This window comes from Ambystoma mexicanum, chromosome 1q (assembly GCF_040938575.1).
Source record: "Ambystoma mexicanum isolate Mex_15411 chromosome 1q, UKY_AmexF1_1, whole genome shotgun sequence".
NCBI lineage: Eukaryota > Metazoa > Chordata > Amphibia > Caudata > Ambystomatidae > Ambystoma > Ambystoma mexicanum.
In genome coordinates, this window is record NC_090922.1 from 19,715,136 (window position 1) to 19,734,014 (window position 18,879).

At 47.4% G+C, this 18,879-nt stretch overlaps 1 protein-coding gene across 4 annotated transcripts in view; it reads left to right on the top strand.

Moving 5' to 3' along the window:
- Nucleotides 1–18,879, top strand: part of DCAF8 (DDB1 and CUL4 associated factor 8) — a 1,562,653-nt gene that overhangs the window by 594,796 nt on the left and 948,978 nt on the right. For all 4 annotated transcript variants that reach the window (XM_069635433.1, XM_069635432.1, XM_069635430.1 and 1 more), the window contains exons 5-6: nucleotides 3,645–3,739; nucleotides 10,806–10,913. In XM_069635433.1, coding sequence (XP_069491534.1) covers nucleotides 3,645–3,739; nucleotides 10,806–10,913 — 203 coding nt within the window. The remainder of the gene's footprint in view (nucleotides 1–3,644; nucleotides 3,740–10,805; nucleotides 10,914–18,879) is intronic.

The window sequence follows — 18,879 nt, forward strand, 5'->3', positions numbered from 1 at the left end:
ATACAAAGGGAAGGTTCTCAGCCAATGGGTACATTTGAGGTTTGTACTAACATTGCGAATCTAACCAGTGAGGACAGACCTTTTGTATGTAGGAAATCCTGTTTATTTTGTTTGCGGCAATGAAGCTTATCCTTGGTTACCTAGAGATTGGCAGGGTACTTGTTACTTGGGTATCTTGTTACCATGGGTATAGGTGGCTACCACCCTTGAAATTTCTAGAGCTTGTCCAAGGCGGGATGAGAATGGTGACACACCTTCACAAGTCATGGGTGATGTAGCAAAATCCTTTGTGCCATTTTGGGTACAGATAATGAATCCTGAAGCTATTAGAGGACTAGCAAGGGTACTGGAAAAGACCATCAATAGGACCACTGATATGCTGTACAACATGACGCTGGAGCAAAAGGCAATTAGACTAGTGGCCCTCCAAAATAGGATGGTGTTAGACATCATCCTAGCTGAGTGCGGTGGGGTATGCAAATTGGTGGGATCTGCGTGTTGTGTTTTGGTCCTGACTCCTCCCCTACCATATTCAAGGCAATACAAATCCTGCATACCTTGTGTACTGAAGTACATGTCCCAAAGGGAAACTGGGATCTTAGTGCTTGGTTCTGGGACTTACTACGATCGTGGGGTTGGAAATTCTTTGCAGTCCTAATGATAGTTCTTGGTATTCTGCTGTTTTGTTGTTATTGTGTACAATGTCTCCCTGCCATACGTTCAGTGTTAGGAGGATGTTGTGCACAAATGATAGGTGCACAAGGACCAAAGGTGCATACGCCTAAGAAAACTACTAATGCTTTAGTAATGAAGGATATTACTATCAAGGAACTTATGGAAATTGATCTTTCTGAAGAATGTGATTCAGGATGTACGGACATTGAGGCTGGGTTTTTCAATAAAACAAATGGTTGAGTAATTTTCTTGGCTTAGGCCAAAAGGAGGGTTTGTTAAACTGTATTCATATAATCCGTCTTGCTATGAATATTGGCCTTAGCCCATTCGCGTTGTGTAGAAGACCTTGTTTGAAATGCTCCGATTTGTAATCCACTTCGCCGCCATTTTAAGAACTATCTGCCATTTTGATTTTAACTCTTGCTTTGTGTCCTAAAATGGTGGACTGGGTTTTCAACTATAGCCGAGCCGATCAACCTTTTGAGTTGCGTCAACATTTAGGCTGACCGAGAGCAGACTGTTTTGTTCTGTGCAAAGAAACCTTGCGACTTGTACGAACTGCAATTCAAGTGTTGTCCGCGCTTGCAAGCCTCATCCTCATCCTCATCTAAACAACAGAACAATGTAGAGCAAACTCAAACCTTGTCCTGTGGTTGCAATATATTGTGTTCTTTCTTGAAACTAGGATTAATATGAGCCCAGCACTGCCATTGTATCTTCATGGACAAGCAAACTTGTTAAATATGTTAAACAATAATGTCATTTGTTGTGTGAACTGGGCACCAACCCTAGCATGTAAATTATTAGTTTGGAGAGGGGCTGGACAATGATTGGAATTATTTTGAAAAGAACCTGCATTAAGATGTACAGCACTCTCACCCCTCACTGTGTCTGCTGGTACACACTGCAAGGTGTTGCGAGCCAGATAGCTATCTGTTTTGCTTTGATTTCTGTACAGAAATAAAGATACTTGTATCTTTCGACCCGTGATTAGCGTATTACATTTTGTGGTACTAAGCCTCGATATTTCTTTAGTCTTTCACGGCAACCCTAAAATAGGTTGTTTTCACCCACACGCACAAATGGTTGAGAGAGATGGATTTGCATATGGGTCTATCGTGCATTGCAAATTACAAGTGATTTTGAATCCTGATGCTCCACAAATTTAAAACTAAATGGTTTAATAGGGATATAGGGTTGAGACATATGGACTAACTACTGGACATTTGTGCAACGCTTTTGAAGGGAAACAACATGTAGGATAAATATTAAAATGAAGCGATTCGCTGTTACAAGAAAGAAAATGTATTGCATGATTGGGCACACGTTCTTGGAGCAATGTGGACTTCGATTCTAAATTTAAAAGATGGCATTTATTTGCTATTGTGGTGGTCAATAGCAAAACAAAAGAGGGGATGGCTGGAATGTTTAGAATAAATCTTAACCTCTGGCGTTGCTCTGGGCAACGCTCCAGACCATCGTTCTTCCCCTGCCAAGCAGTTACAAAAGGGGAAAGACCATATGCAAATCGGGCTTGGTCCGACCCCCAAAGGGCTAGTGCATCCCGAACTGCTAGGTCACATCCCTTCTGCTTGAGACCACAAGCATCCCCAGACATGTTTCACCCTTGTTGGGCGTCATCAGTGAAGAGTAGCTTGGGTCTCTGGGCCTAGCAGGCACGGGACCCATGTCTGGGCATACCCGTCCCTCTCAGGGTGACAATAGCAAAACAAAAGAGGTGATGGCTGGAAGGCTTAGAATACATCTTAACCTCTGGCATTACTCTGGGCAACCCTCCAGACCATCGTTCTTCACAGGACCCACAAATGCCCAGACGTGGGTGCTGTGCCAGCTGGGCCTAGAGGCTCAGGCTACTCCTCACTGATGAGGCCCAAGAAGGCCAAAACATGTTTGGGGACACTTGTGGTCTTGTGCAGAAGGGATGTGACCTTGCAGTTCGGACTGGACTGCCCCTTTTGGGGTGGGGCCAAGCCTGATTTGCATATGGTCTTTTCCCTTCTGTAATGGCTTGGCAGGCGAAGAAGAGTGGTCTGGAGGGTTGCCCAGAGCAATACCAGAGGTTATGATTCATTGTAAACCTTCCAGCCATCACCTCTTTAGGTTTTTGTATTGTGGTCAGACACTATTTGAATACATCCCATCTATGTATTTCAGAATTAGATTTTTAATACAAAACCAAGTTAGTTTAATGCCTCGACTTCCTTAACTGTTTCTGCATTAAATAATAATGAAAAATGTTTTTTGAGTGAAGACATTGAGTAATATATGTGGTTATGGATTGCATGAGTGAGTGTCTTCATTCTTTGCGTGGAGAAACGTGATTGTGTGAATGCGTACACTGTGGTTGGAGCCATTTTTCAGTAACGCAAGGACCAGGGGCATTGCATAGCGATTGTGGCAGCTGATGTCAGAAGTCAGGAAGTGTTCTGATTTATTGCCCTCAGGGCCCTACAACTTGGGTTGATCGGGCTGGAGACATAAAATGGCAATGGTAACATATGGGTTTCACAGATATTAATCGTTCAAAATGTAAGTTATGCTCTGTAAAAAAAAAAAGATTTGTAATACCTCAGTATATAGTGCGATGCGGATGCAGTTAAGATTGGTCAAATTTAACACCAACACCTGAGTGAACCTTTCCTTTATGGAAACGTCTCATCAGACTGCATTTATGCAGACCTACAGTTGGACAGAGAACGGAAGCATTACATGCGATCTTGAACAGCCATGATATGCAGTTAAATAATGTGGTAGGCTTTATTCGTGAGGCAATGTTATCTAAAGTTTTAACTTTTGTATGTTCAAGCTGTTGGTGTTTATTTTAGGGTTTTGTATTGGAGGTTATGTTGTGATGTTTAAATGTTAGTGTTGACTTTTAATGATGGAAGCTGAATACATTTTTTGGATGGCTAGAGCATTTATTCACACACTTTATTTTCCTACGACAGCTCGCCCTAGAACCAGATTCCCCATGCACATTTTTATCTGCGGGTGAAGACTCTGTTGTTTTTTCCATCGACCTTAGACAAGACCGTCCTGCATCGTATGTATACCATTTCCAGCTCATTATTCTACAGCACATTAAAGACATATATTTTGTTGTATTGCTTAAAAGTGTTTGATTAATCATGATCGACAAGGATCATAGTTCTCCTAAAGTAGGTAAGCTATTGTAAAGGCTGACGCTAGGCACTACGATGGAATGTTTTACTTGACACCCCTAATGAACATTTCGAATGGATTGTGTCCTCCAACTTATTCCACAGCTGTGCACTTTGGAAACTTTTTCGGCAGAGGGGGTCCTGCGTCGATGGCGTCTGGTCAATATCCCTCGAGGCCTCGATTGATGAAGACGTCACAGGATGTTATAAATAGGACGCACTAAGCCTGTAACCTCAGTTCCGTTTTTGCCTCAAAAGTGCTAACTTCGTGAGACTCGGCACGCCTCATGTGTTCATCATTACGATGTCTTTCTCTTCGACCCCTCCGACTCCGCGGTCTGGGTTTAAGACCTGCCGGGACTGCAAGTCGAAGATGTCGCTCACCAACTCCCACCACATTTGTTTGTGGTGCCTGGGTGAGTCGCACAACACTGACAACTGCTCGAAAGGCCAGTCGCCGACTGCCAAGGCCTTCCGGAAGGGGGAGCTCCAGGTAGGCAGGGGCTCTAAGCCTGTTAAGTCCCGGACTTCCAAGTCCAAGGGGGTGTCCACCGACAACTCGAGGGGCGACTTTCCGCATCGGAAGGAGTCCCGGGGATCTCGGTCCCGGAGTGGATACCGCCACTCGTCCTCCTCGTCCCGGCACTCTAGGAAGCGCCGTCACCGGTCACCTTCCCTGTCCTCCTCGGAGGATGGTGCCTCAAGGAAGGTTACGTGCCCTACGAAATCCTCGACTCTGGAGGAATGGGCACCGTTTAAACAATCCATGTCAGCAATTTTTCAATCGCAGGGCACGGGTCTGGTCGCGCCTTCTGACGAAGACGGCCAGGATCGGTCTCGCACTGTGGCTCGGGTACACGACGTGCCTCGCATCGGAGCTTTCGAGGTCCCATACGAACAAGGAATCAAAGAGCCGAAGAGACTTGTCTCTAGGTCTCGGTCCTTGTCTCTGGCGAGAACACAGTAACCGGTTGAGGGCTCAGGGCCGTGTCGACTCGTTTGGCGTGGTGTCCGTCCGATTGGGACATCAACGCCTTGCCGTCGTATCAGCCTACGGTGCTGTCTACGCCTTCGGCGATCTCAACGTCGAGGTTGTTGCTGCTCTCGACATCGAAGCCTTCGGTGCTACCAGCGCCTTCAAGGATTTTTTCTCGAAATTTGCCATTGGAGTATCCGGATATCATGGATCCTCCAAGGAAGGCTACGTCGAAGTCTGTGAGGCTGGTTTTGGCCTCCAGGCCCTCTTCTGTCCCCAGACCTGGGTTTCTACTCCCTCTGGATGATATTTATGAAGAGGAGGAACGGTCTGAGGTTGAGGAACCTGTTGACCTTGTTGATCCACTTTTTTCTGGAGACAGTCAGTTGGAGGAGTTGAGGCAGACCCTCCATGATGCCAGTGTGCTGGACACTTTGGCGGAAGTGAAATTCGGTAAGCCTAAGCCTGGGGCTCATGCAGAGTCTTCTTATAGGAGGCTCATGGCGCGAGTTTTGGAGTATCTGGGCTGGACTAGTCCTCCTGAAGACTTTGGGCAGGATGATCTGACGGACATCTTGGATCAATATCCGTTCTCTGACCCTGTTTTGTCATTGCATCTTACCTTGTAGAAAAGGGTGGCAGCTGCTTGGCAATCCCCAGAATCTCTTCCAGCTGTTAATAGGTCTTTGACCAAGAAATACCGCCCTTCCATTTGTGACCCCAGCTATCGAGCTACTCACCCCACTTCCGAGAGTTTGGTGGTTCAGGCAGCTACGGCCACCTCGAGGCAGGCAGCGTACCCTACCATCCCTCTGGATAGGGACGACAAGCGCTTTGACCGTTGGGCCTGGAAGGAGTTTTCTGCTGGGAGCATTGCCCTGAAATCGTCCAACTCCACGTGTGCCTTGGCAAGGTTTTCACACACTCTGTGGAATTGTTTCTTTGGCGGCTGAGCAGATTTCCGAGGGGGAAGGAAGGGATGGGTTCCTTGCTCTTGTGCAGGATGGCAAGGTTGCCATGTGTGAATCCCTTCAGTTCGGTTTGGATACGGCCGACAGTGTTAGCCGATCCATGGCTGCGAGCACCGTTCTATGCAGATTTGCGTGGTTGTGGAAGTCGGGGTTTGCTCCGGATGTGCAGGACAGTCTTCTGAACATGCCCTTTGATGGTGCACATTTGTTTGGCAGCAAGGCTGACAAGAGCCTTGAGAGGTTGCAGACCTCAAAAGCTGCAGCAAAATTTTTTATCGCAGCAGTGCTTCAACCTTCGCCTTTTCGTCCTAGGGGACAGCAGTGGAGGGGAGATTCCTTTCATTACTACTCCTCCTTTGGTAGAACGAGGGGGGCCACCAGTCACAGGGGCCAGCAAAAGAGTACCCGTAGTGGTCTGGGAAATCGTGGTGCCAAAACCGCTCAGGCAGCTGCATCTTTGCCTTCAGGCACTGCTGCAGCCGCTTCCAAACAGTCGTGAGGCCATGTCCCATGGTTCGCCGGTTGGGGCAGACTGTCTCAGCATATCGAAGAATGGCGTGCCATTACTTCAGATGCGTGGGTTCTGGATACCATTGCCCACGGCTACTGCCTTCCCTTCCTTCAGCGGCTTCGTGACAATCCACCGGGGAAACTCTTTGAAGCTTCCGGTTCCACTCCTTGCGCAGGAAAGTTTGAGCCTGCTGGAGAAAGGCGTTATAAAAACTGGTGCCTGTAACGGAGAGGAACAAGGGATGGTATTCCCCTTATTTTTTATTCCGAAGAAAGACGGTGGATTGAGACCCATCATGGACTTGCGTTGGTTGAACAAACTTCTCAGGAAGGACAAGTTAAAGATGGTTACTCTTTCTCAAGTCCTCCAGACCCTTCAACTTCAGGATTGGTTGGTGTCTCTGGACCTCAAGGATGCTTACTTTAATATGCCGATTCATCCCGCCGACAGGAAGCACCTGAGGTTTGCGGCTGGCAACTCGCACTTTCAGTTTCGGTGCCTGCCGCTCGGATTGACCTCCGCACCAAGGGTCTTCACCAAACTAATGGTGGTGGTGGCAGCAGTGTACCTCAGGCGAGGGGGGGATTCACGTCTACCCCTACCGGACGACTGGCTGATCCGGGCACGCTCTCCCGAGCTGGCGTTGGATCATCTCTGTGTCACCTGCCACAGCCTCCACAGGCTGGGATTCTCCCTGAATTTCAAGAAGTCGCATCTGACACCTTCCCAACAGCTCCAGTACATGGGGGCTGTTCTAGACACGTCCTTGTGGAAGTGTTCACCTCCCAAGGTAAGGGCTCATGCCATTGTGCAGATGGTGGACAAGTTTCAACATGCCCAGAGTCTCCCGACTTTCGAATTCTTAAGGTTGCTTGGCCTCATGGCCTCCTGCATTTTTCTGGTGCCAGAGGCCCGGCTGCGGAAGAGATCCCTGCAGTGGGCTCTCAAGATGCAGTGGTCACAGTTCTCTGGGAAGATGTCGGATCCCGTTCAGATTCCACTCTTGGTCTCCCAGGATCTTCTGTGGTGAGCCAACTAAGGGAACTTGATGAACGGGAAACAGTTTTGGCAACCGTGGCGGGAGGTGACGTTAGTGACAGATGCTTCCCTCATAGGGTGAGGTGCTCATTCCAACGACTTGACCGCCAGCAGTCGTTGGTCTCCGTCGAAGTCCAAACTCCACATCAGTCTGTTAGAGTTGTGGGCTGTCAGGCTAGCCCTGAAGGCTTTTTTGCCCTCTGTACGGGGGAGGAGTATCCTGATCATGACGGACAACACAGTGGCCGTGCATTACCTCAACAAAAAGGGGACGGGGTAGGGTCACTTCCGTTGTGCAGAGAAATAATGCAGCTCTGGTTCTGGGCCATGCAGCAGGAAATTTCGATCTCGGCAGTTCATCTGGCTGGAGATGAAAATGCGGTGGCGGACACTCTGAGCAGGCAGAGCATGGTCTCCCACGAATGGGAGTTGGCTCAGGAAGTCTTTCAGGAGATCTTTGCCCGTTGGGGAACCCCGCTAGTGGATCTCTTCGCCACCAGTGGCAACCGGAAGTGCAAGAGATTCTGCTCAAGGGAATTTCCTCCAACAGGAGCCTTAGGAGACGCGTTCGTGGTGGATTGGTCATTCCCACTGCTGTATGCGTTTCCTCCAGTCCCCGTCATTCCTCAAGTATTGCAGAGGTTACGGAGGTTCGGTTCCCACATGATCCTCATTGCTCTGGATTGGGCCAGGAGGGCGTGGTACCCGGACCTTCTAGAAATGTCCATCTGTCCTCCACGCCGTCTTCCCAGTCTTCCCAGCCGAGATGATCTGCTCTCGCGAGAGGGGGGCTGGGGGGAATCGGGTTCTCCATCCAGAGGTCAAGACTCTCAACCTTCACTCTTGGTATATGAAAGGTTGAGGTACAAGGATTGGGACCTCCCGGATGACGTGATGGGGGTGTTGCTTTCGGCCGTGCGCCCTGCGACAAAATCCCTGTACCGTTGCCGTTGGCGTACGTTCTGCGACTGGTGCAGAGATCACAATGTTGATCCTTTTCAGTGCTCCATTACTATGGTTTTGTCTTTACTTTCTTTGGCCCACAGGGGCCTTCAAGTGGGTACCATTAAGGGTTACCTGGCGGCGCGGTCTATCTTTGAGCGCTCGTCTGAGGAATGTTCTTATTTTAAGATTCCTTTGATTTCTCAGTTTCTTAAAGGACTGACTAATGTATTCCCGCTGCCCCCTTTCCAGGTGCCAGTTTGGGATTTGAATTTGGCTTTGAAATTTCTCATGGGTGCTCCGTTTGAACCTTTCCACTCTTGTCCTTTGAGATTACTGTCCTTCAAGACTGTGTTCTTGGTTGTGGTTACTTCCGCCCGCTGAGTGAGTGAATTGCAGGCACTTTCATCTAAGCCACCCTTTACTGTGTTTCACAAGGACAGGGTTGTACTGAGAGTATGTCCTTCCTTTCTACCTAAGGTAGTTTCTGAATACCATTTGAGTCAAAAGGTGGTTCTTCCATCTTTCTACCCTCCTCCTCATCCTGGTAAGGAAGAGGAGCAACTCAATCGGTTGGATCGTAAGAGAGCTCTGAGCTTTTACATTTCTAGGATGTCCAGGGTCAGAGTGGATGATCCGATTGGGCCAGGCTGTTACCAAACAGACCTTGTCCAGGTGGATTATCCTCACCATTACGGAATGTTATCAATTGGCGGGTAAGAACCCTCCTGAAGGGTTGAGAGCTCATTCCACTAGGGGCGTGGCTACTTCCACCGCCCTTCAGAGGGGTGTTCCTATTAGGAATATTTGTGATGCTGCTTCATGGGCTTCCATCCACTCCTTTGTAAAACATTATTCCCTGGATACTATCCATGGTCAGGATATGGCCTTTGGGAAGGCAGTCTTTATTCCGCAATCTAATTGGGTACTTCTTTTCCCCTCCTCCATTTACTGGTACTGTTTTGGGAGTCTGTCAAAGATGTGGAATACGTTGGAGGACACAATCCATTCGAAGTTACTTACCAACTGGTAACGTTCTTTCGACTGGATGTTCCTCCAAAGTATTCCACATCACCCTCCCAGCCTGCCCCTCAGGAGAATTTCCTATGCGATTGCAGCTTCCGCTTCCACAAGGCTAAGTGCAGTCAAGCATTCTTGGTGAGGGACTGTTTGTGATGACACCTGCTGCAGTACCTACGCGCCCCGTTAAATTAAAAGGGTTTGTCCATGAGAGTTGAGGTGATGTTAAAGATCTTGCGTCGCACCAGGTTTAGCTACTACGGAGACTTAGAGTCCCTCCACTCCGTTTGTGACAATATATAATGGTTGTGTTGAGCTATCCCTTGATAGTGCGCCGAAAAATAATGAAATGGCAAGTAGTGATGATTAATCAATTCCTGTTTATTTTTGTGATGTTAGAGCCTTTGTGGATGACACGTGTTTCGGCAGAGCTGCCTTTATCGAATCCAGGCTATATAGATAGCTCATAAGTCACTGCATAATGCATAAAGGTGCTGAAGTTCACAGGGATGAATCCCTCCTGATACAAAGAAGTCCTCCGTATGTACGAGTGGCACTCGTACATACGGAGGACTTCTTTGTATCAGGAGGGATTCATCCCTGTGAACTTCAGCACCTTTATGCATTATGCAGTGACTTATGAGCTATCTATATAGCCTGGATTCGATAAAGGCAGCTCTGCCGAAACACGTGTCATCCACAAAGGCTCTAACATCACAAAAATAAACAGGAATTGATTAATCATCACTACTTGCCATTCCATTATTTTTCGGCGCACTATCAAGGGATAGCTCAACACAACCATTATCTAAGTGCAGTCAAGCAGGCATGAGACTGGTGCCATACGTTCTGAGGGGAAAAAACTTAAACTGAGGCTATGGGCGCTGTGCGTCTTATTTATAACATCCTGTGACATCGTCCTCGACTGAGGCCTTCGGGGGACTTTGACCCGACGCCATTGACGCATGGCGCCCTCTGCTGAAAACGTTTCCGAAGTACACCGCAGTGGACATTACATGTCAAAGATGTGGAAATCGTTGGAGGAACATCCAGTCGAAAGAACGTTACCAGTTGGTAACTTGTGCTTTTCTTTTTTTTTAAAGTGTCCCATATATTTTTTTTAATAAAGAAAAAAAAAATGTGGATAGCATTACAAGTTAAACTAGAAAGGAGGATGGTAGTGAATGCCTGACAAGTTAATGTTTTCCCTGTGATCACTGTCTTGAGAAAGCAACTGAGTAGCTTTTTATTCTGTCAAAGTCGATGCAATGGCTGGGCTTGCCCTGCTATTGCCTCTGCTGAGCTAACTTTGTGTATACAAAATACTTTTCTGTTCAAGCATTATTGTGAAGTGTTTGATAGCAAAGGAGCCAAACCGTCTCCTGCTTTGCTATTCTTGCTCATCTTTCAGAAAATATTTTAATGTAGTGTTCTGCACTTTTTATTCAATCTTTTTGTGCGCATTTACCACAAACTCCTTGAAAATGAAGTAAACTGGTCGTGACCAAGGAGGAGAAAAAAATTGGTCTATACACCATTTATGTGAATCCTGCAAATACTCATCACTTTGCTGTTGGGGGAAGGGATCAGTTTGTCCGGTAAGATTTCACCATTTTCTATCACATAATATGCATCTGGTTTGGGTAGTTTTTACCCTGTAAAAACATTGAAGCTTTTGTGAACATTTAACATGTAATCATGTTTCACTTTTGCATTTGGCATGTGTTAATATGTCTGCACCCTTTTGGAAGTATAAAAGGCTGTTCAAGGGCCAACCACGTGAAGTCAACTATACTCCACGCCACCAGAGGGCAGAGTCTTCAAATTAGTATATAGGCCTGAAACTATCATTTCATAGTTTTCATATGCCATTTTCATGGGGAAATTAAATCTAATTCTCTGGGAATTGGTACATAAATAAGTGATCCAACCGCTGTAGATGTTTGTAGATTAGATTCAGTTTCTCCCAACAGTTTGTTATCTGTGTCTCTCAGTGCTAGCCGGTCTTGGAAAGATTTCTTAGTTTGGGTTGGCAGTTTTGAAGGCAAAAGATAAAAACACTCAAACTGCTTAGGCATTTCAACATGTCTCATGATAGAACTTTGAACTGTTTTACTAATTCCTTGGGTGTCTGTTTTGAAAGTCAACACTTTCTCCAGCATTGGATCTTTCATAGATTCACATAGTCGAATGATTCCCTATATAACACACTTGGAGAGACTTCACATTTTTTTAATACAGAGGGTAGGTTTTCCCTGGAGAACATCACAACACACATACAATATAAGCCAACTCCTCTGAGTGGCACCGACACATATAGTGGTTCTGAAAGCTCTATTTAGTTTAAATATGTTTTAATTACAAGCTCCTCTTACTGGCACCGTTAGCATCAATTATAGCCTAGGTATAGTCATATCATCTGCAATAATTCTGTTGTACAAACATCACAATTTCATTGTCCAACCTAACATTAAAATCTCTACTCGATTACAGCTTACCCTTTCAAAGGTCAGGTTAAAGACGATACTCCTCCCAAGAGGGCCCTTTCAAAGGACAGAACACCTCTCCTCCAGGAGGGTAAAATTAAAAAACAGTGCAATATGTGGTGCAACGAAACTCGCGTGAGGTTTTACTCATGCCTCAGACCTTTCGAAGCCTAAGCATGTAAGGAATCTGACAAGGATCTGTCAACTTTCCTGAGGCACATGTTTTATAACCCATTTTATTGATTTTTGAAAAACATGATAGGGTACAACTCTTCAGGGAACAGAGTGTATACATCTGTTAAAAGACAGTCTGGTAATATGAACCAAATGTGAAACCGCAAATACAGAAGATCATATCACCCCCTGGTAATCCTCCCATTTCCTCTTTTTTTTCTGAGTTTTGTCTGGACAGGGATATGCACATGTTAACCTCAGAAACCCACATGCCAAATTTGTATCCCCCTACCTTGCCACAATAGTCAGTTTAATCAGACCAACAGCAGTGGATGGGAATTTTTTTTCATAACAAGTATACAAGGATTCCTCACCCCCAATGTACCCCCCACCCCCTCCAATACCACCAGCAGTGTTTGTTTCAGTTCTTCCGGTATGTCAGTGAACAGAAACGCGTTCAACCGGTCCAGGCATCTTCTCCAAGAAGGGCAAACAAGCACACACTCCCATAAAATATTAAATAAAGTCCCCTTGGTTCCCCCACACTGTAAATGGCATGTTCAGTATTCCCCTATATTGAATAAAGAAGTGTGGGTGGTAGTACACTCTGTGGTACTTTAAGCTGTATTAGCCGAAGCCTAGCCGAGATTGCGATTTCACTTGGGAACATCAGCGCCTCCACCCATACTTTGGATTAAAGTACACCCACGTCTCCCACCCATCTTGCTTTGAGGCTGGACAATTCCCTTATTCCAAAGGCAGTTCTAGCTCGATATAGGGTGAACATAACTTTAGTAGCGATACGCTGCAGGAAGACGTGTCTCGAGGAGAACACAGTGGGATTTCCTTAAAGTTCTGAATGTGTGTGCCCGAATCATGAGGGAAACGTAAGCAATTGAAATGTTGATGGGTGCATCATACAGGTATGCTCTTAGTGAAAATACTGACCACTACAACCTCGTCCATTAGTGAAGTCCCTGCATGATCTACAATGAAGCTTCACCTAGAGCATTTGTGGGGCACAAGCAGTTGACAGACAAATCGTCCTCTGCAATATGGGCAGCTTGTCAATGGTGCCCTGTGCGCGCACACTTTCAGTCAGAACATAGTGTACTGTCCCTCTCACAAGAGTTGGCTGCTTTTGTCTGAGACCTCAGTCGATGAGCATAAAGCTCCTGTCTACAATTCAATTACCTTTGTCCACTCAACCTCCATCAATGAAAGACTGCCCTTTATCGAAGGCAGAGGAAGACGATGCATCTGGGATGGACAACCTGTTAACACAATCCTGGATTCGGTCAACAGTACCTCAAGTTTAACAGACGGTGGCACAGATTCACCAGACAACCCTTCTTCTTTTTGTGGAATGGCATTGTTATGCCCTGTGTAGGGGACACTACTACACATCTTTTGAGAGACATATCCTTATATGCAGTCCTCTGAAGATGATGCTCCCCTGCAGGTCCCTTTTGGGGCCACTCCCTGTACACGAGAGGATGATGAATTTGATAATCTGTTGCTGGGATCCATGAGAAGGGTATGGACGAGTTCTAAAGGTAACCATAATTGAAAATCCTTGGTTTCTAAGGACCCATTCAGCTGCGGTTCCGCCAACCCACCTGGGTGTTCATTCCTTCTCGATCTATGCATGCCCCCTTCAGAAAATTGATATAAAGTTAGTAGTCCTACTCTGCCTGACAACAGAATGGGTTTTGAGGTGTATGGACAGAAGGTAGCTACTTTGTAAAATGATCTTTACTCTAATGACAAATCGGATGACTTAATTGCACCCATGCAAATTCCTGGGGCCAGTCCTACAAACTAGTTGCCATTTGACAACATTATTTAATTTCATTGAATGATGTCCCAAGCAGCAGTTCTCTTCAATCTTGAGGACATCCAAGGGAAATGAATCCTTTCCCTATCATAGATGTGACTGAGAAAAAACAGAACAGCACATTATGATATTTCAGATGGCCTAATCCCACATTCAGAGCTTGCCCTCACAGGATAAGGCCGTGGTGTTGAGCAACGCAGGGGGCAGGAGACGCTGCCCGATTACACATAGCAAGCTATGCTACATCCACGCTTCCGACCCTTTAAGAACCGAGGATCGGACCTTCTGCGGCAAAGCCCTCGCAGCACAAGGCCGCAGTGGTGAGCGGCGCAGGTGTTTGGCGTCGATGGGGTAGCAGCGCAGATTGTGATCATGGACGACTTCACCCTCCTTTCTGTGTCGCAAGGTAAGTGGTTTCGGGGAAGAGTTAGCACTGCTACACTCCACGCACCCCCCTGACCTGATGCCCCTCTCCCTCTGCACATGCACTTCTCCCTGGAACCGGTCCCACCCCCTCCCCCATACGCTGGTCTTTCTCCCCTGCCTACGTGCGCTCCCTCGCAGTTAGGCCGCATGCGTTTCCTCGCACCTTAGGCCGCGTGCGCTCCCTCGCATCAGGGCCCACAACTACTTGGGCTGTGTGCGCTCCCTCGCAACCTAGGTCACGTGTGCCCCTTCACTTCTTAGGCCCCCCCGAATCCTGTCGACGCTTCTCCTCCCAGCATTTCCCCTACCTTCCTTTCGCCTCTTTTGTCCCTTAGTTCTCTAACCTATTGTGTTGTCATCACAAGCGTGGTTTCCCCGGTCACTCCATTGTTCTTTTTTTCTCTACTGTACCATTGCATTACCTGTATTCTGCTACGTCTAGGTTCCTTGGTTGTGTATTGTGCCTTGTTGAGTTGGGTTTCTGTATCGCACCTTGATATTGTAGTTCATGGTTGTTCTTGGTCTGTGTTGGGCTCCCCTCTCTGTTGTATGTCCCCCACCCTCCTGTCTGCCCCCCTCCTGTCTGCCCCCAGCATTCACCCCCCTCCCCATCCTGCTTGGGCCCTCCCTTTGACCCCACACTCTCTATACTGCCTTGTCTCCCCTATCTTCTCTAACTGCTATTTTAACGACTATCCTATGCCTCTCACTAAGTCTGGCAGGAAGAAGCTCAAAAGGGACATACTGGTCTCCAACCCAGGCCTCCCTATCACTGATAGCTACATCAGTGCTTCCTCAAGACAGACCCTTACCAACATCCTCTTGTTGTTCCCTCTCCACGCCTGTGGACTCCACATATGGTCTCTGTTCTCTCTCTCCTTTTTTCTCATCTCCTGTTAATGGTGGCCCCCCTTCCACTCCTCTAAGACCATCATTAATGTCTACTTAAATGGTACCATCTTGGTCCAGAGCCCTCATGCCATCTCCTCCTTTTTGGTAGACTCTTCCTGCGCCTTATGGTATGATATGGCATGTATAATGTGCCTGTACACAGTGTTTCTAGGCGCGACAAGATAAGGATGGGGAAACACAGGGAGGACAAAAACAACAATCCTACTAGGCCTTGTCATTCGGACCGCGCAAGTGCGGGGAAGAAGTGAGGGGAAGGGATAAGTGCGTATAACTCAATAAGTGCATGTTAGGCAGAAACCTGTGCAGTTCCCTTTGGGAACACTGCAAAAGATTTAGGACTACAGGTGTTAGCAGTAAACCCACTTGGTAGCAGTCTGTACCACCCATATTTACCGGGTAGCTGTGGCTGAGCAGTCCGACATCCCTTAAGAAGAGTTAGGCAGTATGCAAAGTATACACAATAGGAACTCAGATACAATAGCACAAGCAAACACTTGACCAGAGCTTTGGTATCAAGGTATATAATTATTTATTTAAAAACACACTTATTGAAACACTCCAGCACTATTATTGTAAATCACTCTAAACACAGTTACTATTATTGTATATACATCCCTTATTCCTTATCAGACAAGTCTTAGTTAACACCACTTATTTCCAGACAGAGGTGAGCGCTTAACTATAGATGGCACTCCAATAAGTTAACGAAAAAAGGGGGGGGAAAAGGCAGAATGTAGGAAGATACACCACTCTAATACTTTGGAACACTTTAGCAAGGTAGAAAAGACAAAAGTTACTGGTGAGCCCAAGTCCATCGGCCGAGCCCACTCTTAGAGAGAGCAGAGCACAAATGCGCTCAAGATCACACAATTACAATAGGCTTTGAAAGTCTTGCAGGGAGTTCAGAAAGGGTTTAGAGAGGCTCAGAAAAGTTTAGCCAGGGTGTCCCAGGCTAACCCAGGTTCGAAAGCCGGGGGCTAAATCTACCCCGTACAGTCGGTTGCAAGGGAAGCCAGGCGGAACACGGTACCTTGGGTGGAAAGGATCCTCCAGCAGGGGCAGTTGTTCCTGGCAGCGGGTGCAAGTTGCAGCGTCGTCCAGAAAAAAAGCTCTCGACATGGAGGAAAGATGAAGGTCGTTGCACTGCCAGGGAAGAAACCAGCCGCAGTGTTTTCCGGTTAAAGGTACTACCCTTTGATTCGCAGTAGGGGTGAAACGTGGTATCCCGGTTGCCAGGGTGCTTGGCACAGGCAAGGCGGCCACGAGATGCTCCAGGAAGCGAAAAAGGAAGCAGACTGGTTATCCCCACCAGTCGAATGAAGAAGACTCTCCGGGCTGGAGATCTCCTCCGTCGTTGGTAAAAGTGGTGAGACGGTTCAGCAGGGCTCCACCGGTGGTGCCGTCGTAGCAGGTCGGCTCAGCTTCTCCCTCGTCGGATTCTTAGGTCCTGTGGCGACTTCTAAAGTTCCAGTCCCAAAAGCCCTGCTTTTATGCAGAAAACCCCCATTCACTCAGCCTAGCTGTCACTCAAACATGCTAAGTGGTGAGCCGGCCGGCTCACCACTTGGGCCAATCAGGACGGAGTGTGACTTGAGTTGCCTAGGCAACTTAGTCCAGGGTGCCTAAATCCCCCTCCACCCCTCCTAAGTACCCCAGACAGAGTGGCACCACTTTGGAGGGCTTCTGCCATTTTAGAACAGAGTTCTGGCAAAAAATACCAACCGGAGAATTAATATTAAATAAATAAATCGGCGGTATGTTCGAGGCTATAGGAATTAAATAATTAAAGTTGGTAGCCTCGAACAATGGGAAATCCCATAGAGATATATTCGCGGTCGAATATAAAAAGTAGTATCCACTGCCACCAGCCAAAACTCGATCAGGGGGGACGGAGACGTGCCCCCTCGACTAACAGACCCCGGGGCAATCTAATTGCCCTGGCCAGTACGTCCACAATGATGGTTTGTACTGGTTCTGTTCAGAATTTGAGACTAGTAAAGTCAATGGTAACTTTACATGCCCTGGGAGACAGTAGTCAGTCCCAGGGTATGGAGTCTATATTGGGGGCTCACTATGACACCCCTGTGTTACTGCACTGAGGGTGCTGTGCAACACACATCACAAAAACACATGAAGCCCTATGGAGTAAAAGACCCCATAGCCCATTAAACACATCTAGATCCAAAGAAACACACTCAAATCATGTCCAAGAGTGAGGGTAAAAGAGTCTCACTCTTGGCAGGAGAAAAAAATAAACCCCAAAAATCCAGCAAAGCTGCTGGGGGACTCACTAGGTTAGGAAAGTCAGCCTAAATGGAGAATTCTCCCTAACAGTGCAGACATAGGATGGCTCATAAGTGCAGAGAGAAGGGACTGTAGTGTTGCAGGTACAGACCCTTATGTGCTGGGGGAGCCGAAGGCAGTGCAGGGGCACCTGGACATGCAAGAGCCTGGGCCCGAGTTCACAGGGTGGTTTAGCAGGGGGAGAGGAAGAAGCAAAGAGGAAGGTCTTGAGTTGCTTCCGGAACTGGAGGTGGTTCTGCTCAAGCTTGAGAGAGGCTGTTCCAAAGGGAGGCCTCGGCCGAGGAGAAAGATCTGCCCCCAACTCTCTGCTTGGAGAAGCGTCTGACCTTCCGAGTTGGAGGTCGATGAGCCGAGAGCTTGAGAAGGAAGGTGTTTTGGAAGAGAAAGTTGGAGGTAGAACGGTCCCAGGCGATGGTGAGAGTCTTGAACATGAGCCTTGCAGCAAAGGGGAGCCGGTGAAGAGATTTCAGGGCTGGAGAGATTCGATCCCTGGGTTTGAGGACAAGGAAAAGTCTTGCAGTCCTGTAGTTGTAAAGGTGGAAGAATAGAGGCAGGCAGATTTAGAAAGAGGCTGTTGCAGTAGTCCAGTCTAGAGAGGACCAGAGCTCTGGAGACGGTGAGCTTCTGGGGAAAGTGAGAAAAGAAAGACCCAATGAGGAGGATCTCGTTCTTATTGGCATTAAGGAAGAGATTGTTGATGGCACACCATTCCTGCATTGCGGCCAGTCAGTTTTGTATGAAAGAAGGAGCAAAGGTGGCTGAGGGGAGCCTGAAAGAGAGCTAGGTGTCATCCGCATAACACTAAAAATTGGAACAGAAAGTAGCGATGCAGTGGGCAACAGGTGCCAGGTAGTGGTTGATAGCCAGGGAGAGAGGTTGGACTCCTGGGGGACACCACAAGTAGAGGGAGAGATATAAGAGAGGAAAGACTCCAGTTGAACCTGAGGGGTTCGGTCAGTGAGAAAGGTGGTCAACCAGGCCAGGGCCTGATCAGTGATACCCAGGTTGTCACAGAGGCAATCGAGTAGGATAGCATGGTTGACCATGTCAAAAGCAGAGGATAGATCTCGGAGAATGAGGACAGAAGGAAGGTTAGAATCAAGGTTAGAGAGCAGGTCTGCACGGGTGTTCAGTGAAGCCAGACTGGTGGTCATGGAGACAACAACAGATTCAGTATGCAGATTAAACTGGAAGATGGCCAGCTTTTCTAAGTGTTTGCTCAGGAAAGGAGTGATGGAGATTGGGCGATAGCCGGAGAGGAAGGATTGGCCGAGGGCTTCTTTAGACAGGGGTACATAAGGGAGTGCTTGATGGGGAGGGGAACGTTCCAGTGGCAAATTAGTGATTGCAGAAATCTGCAAGGGCTGGAGCAAGGGTGTCGATGTGGTCCTTGATGGTTCTGGTGAGTAAGGGAGAACCTGCTAT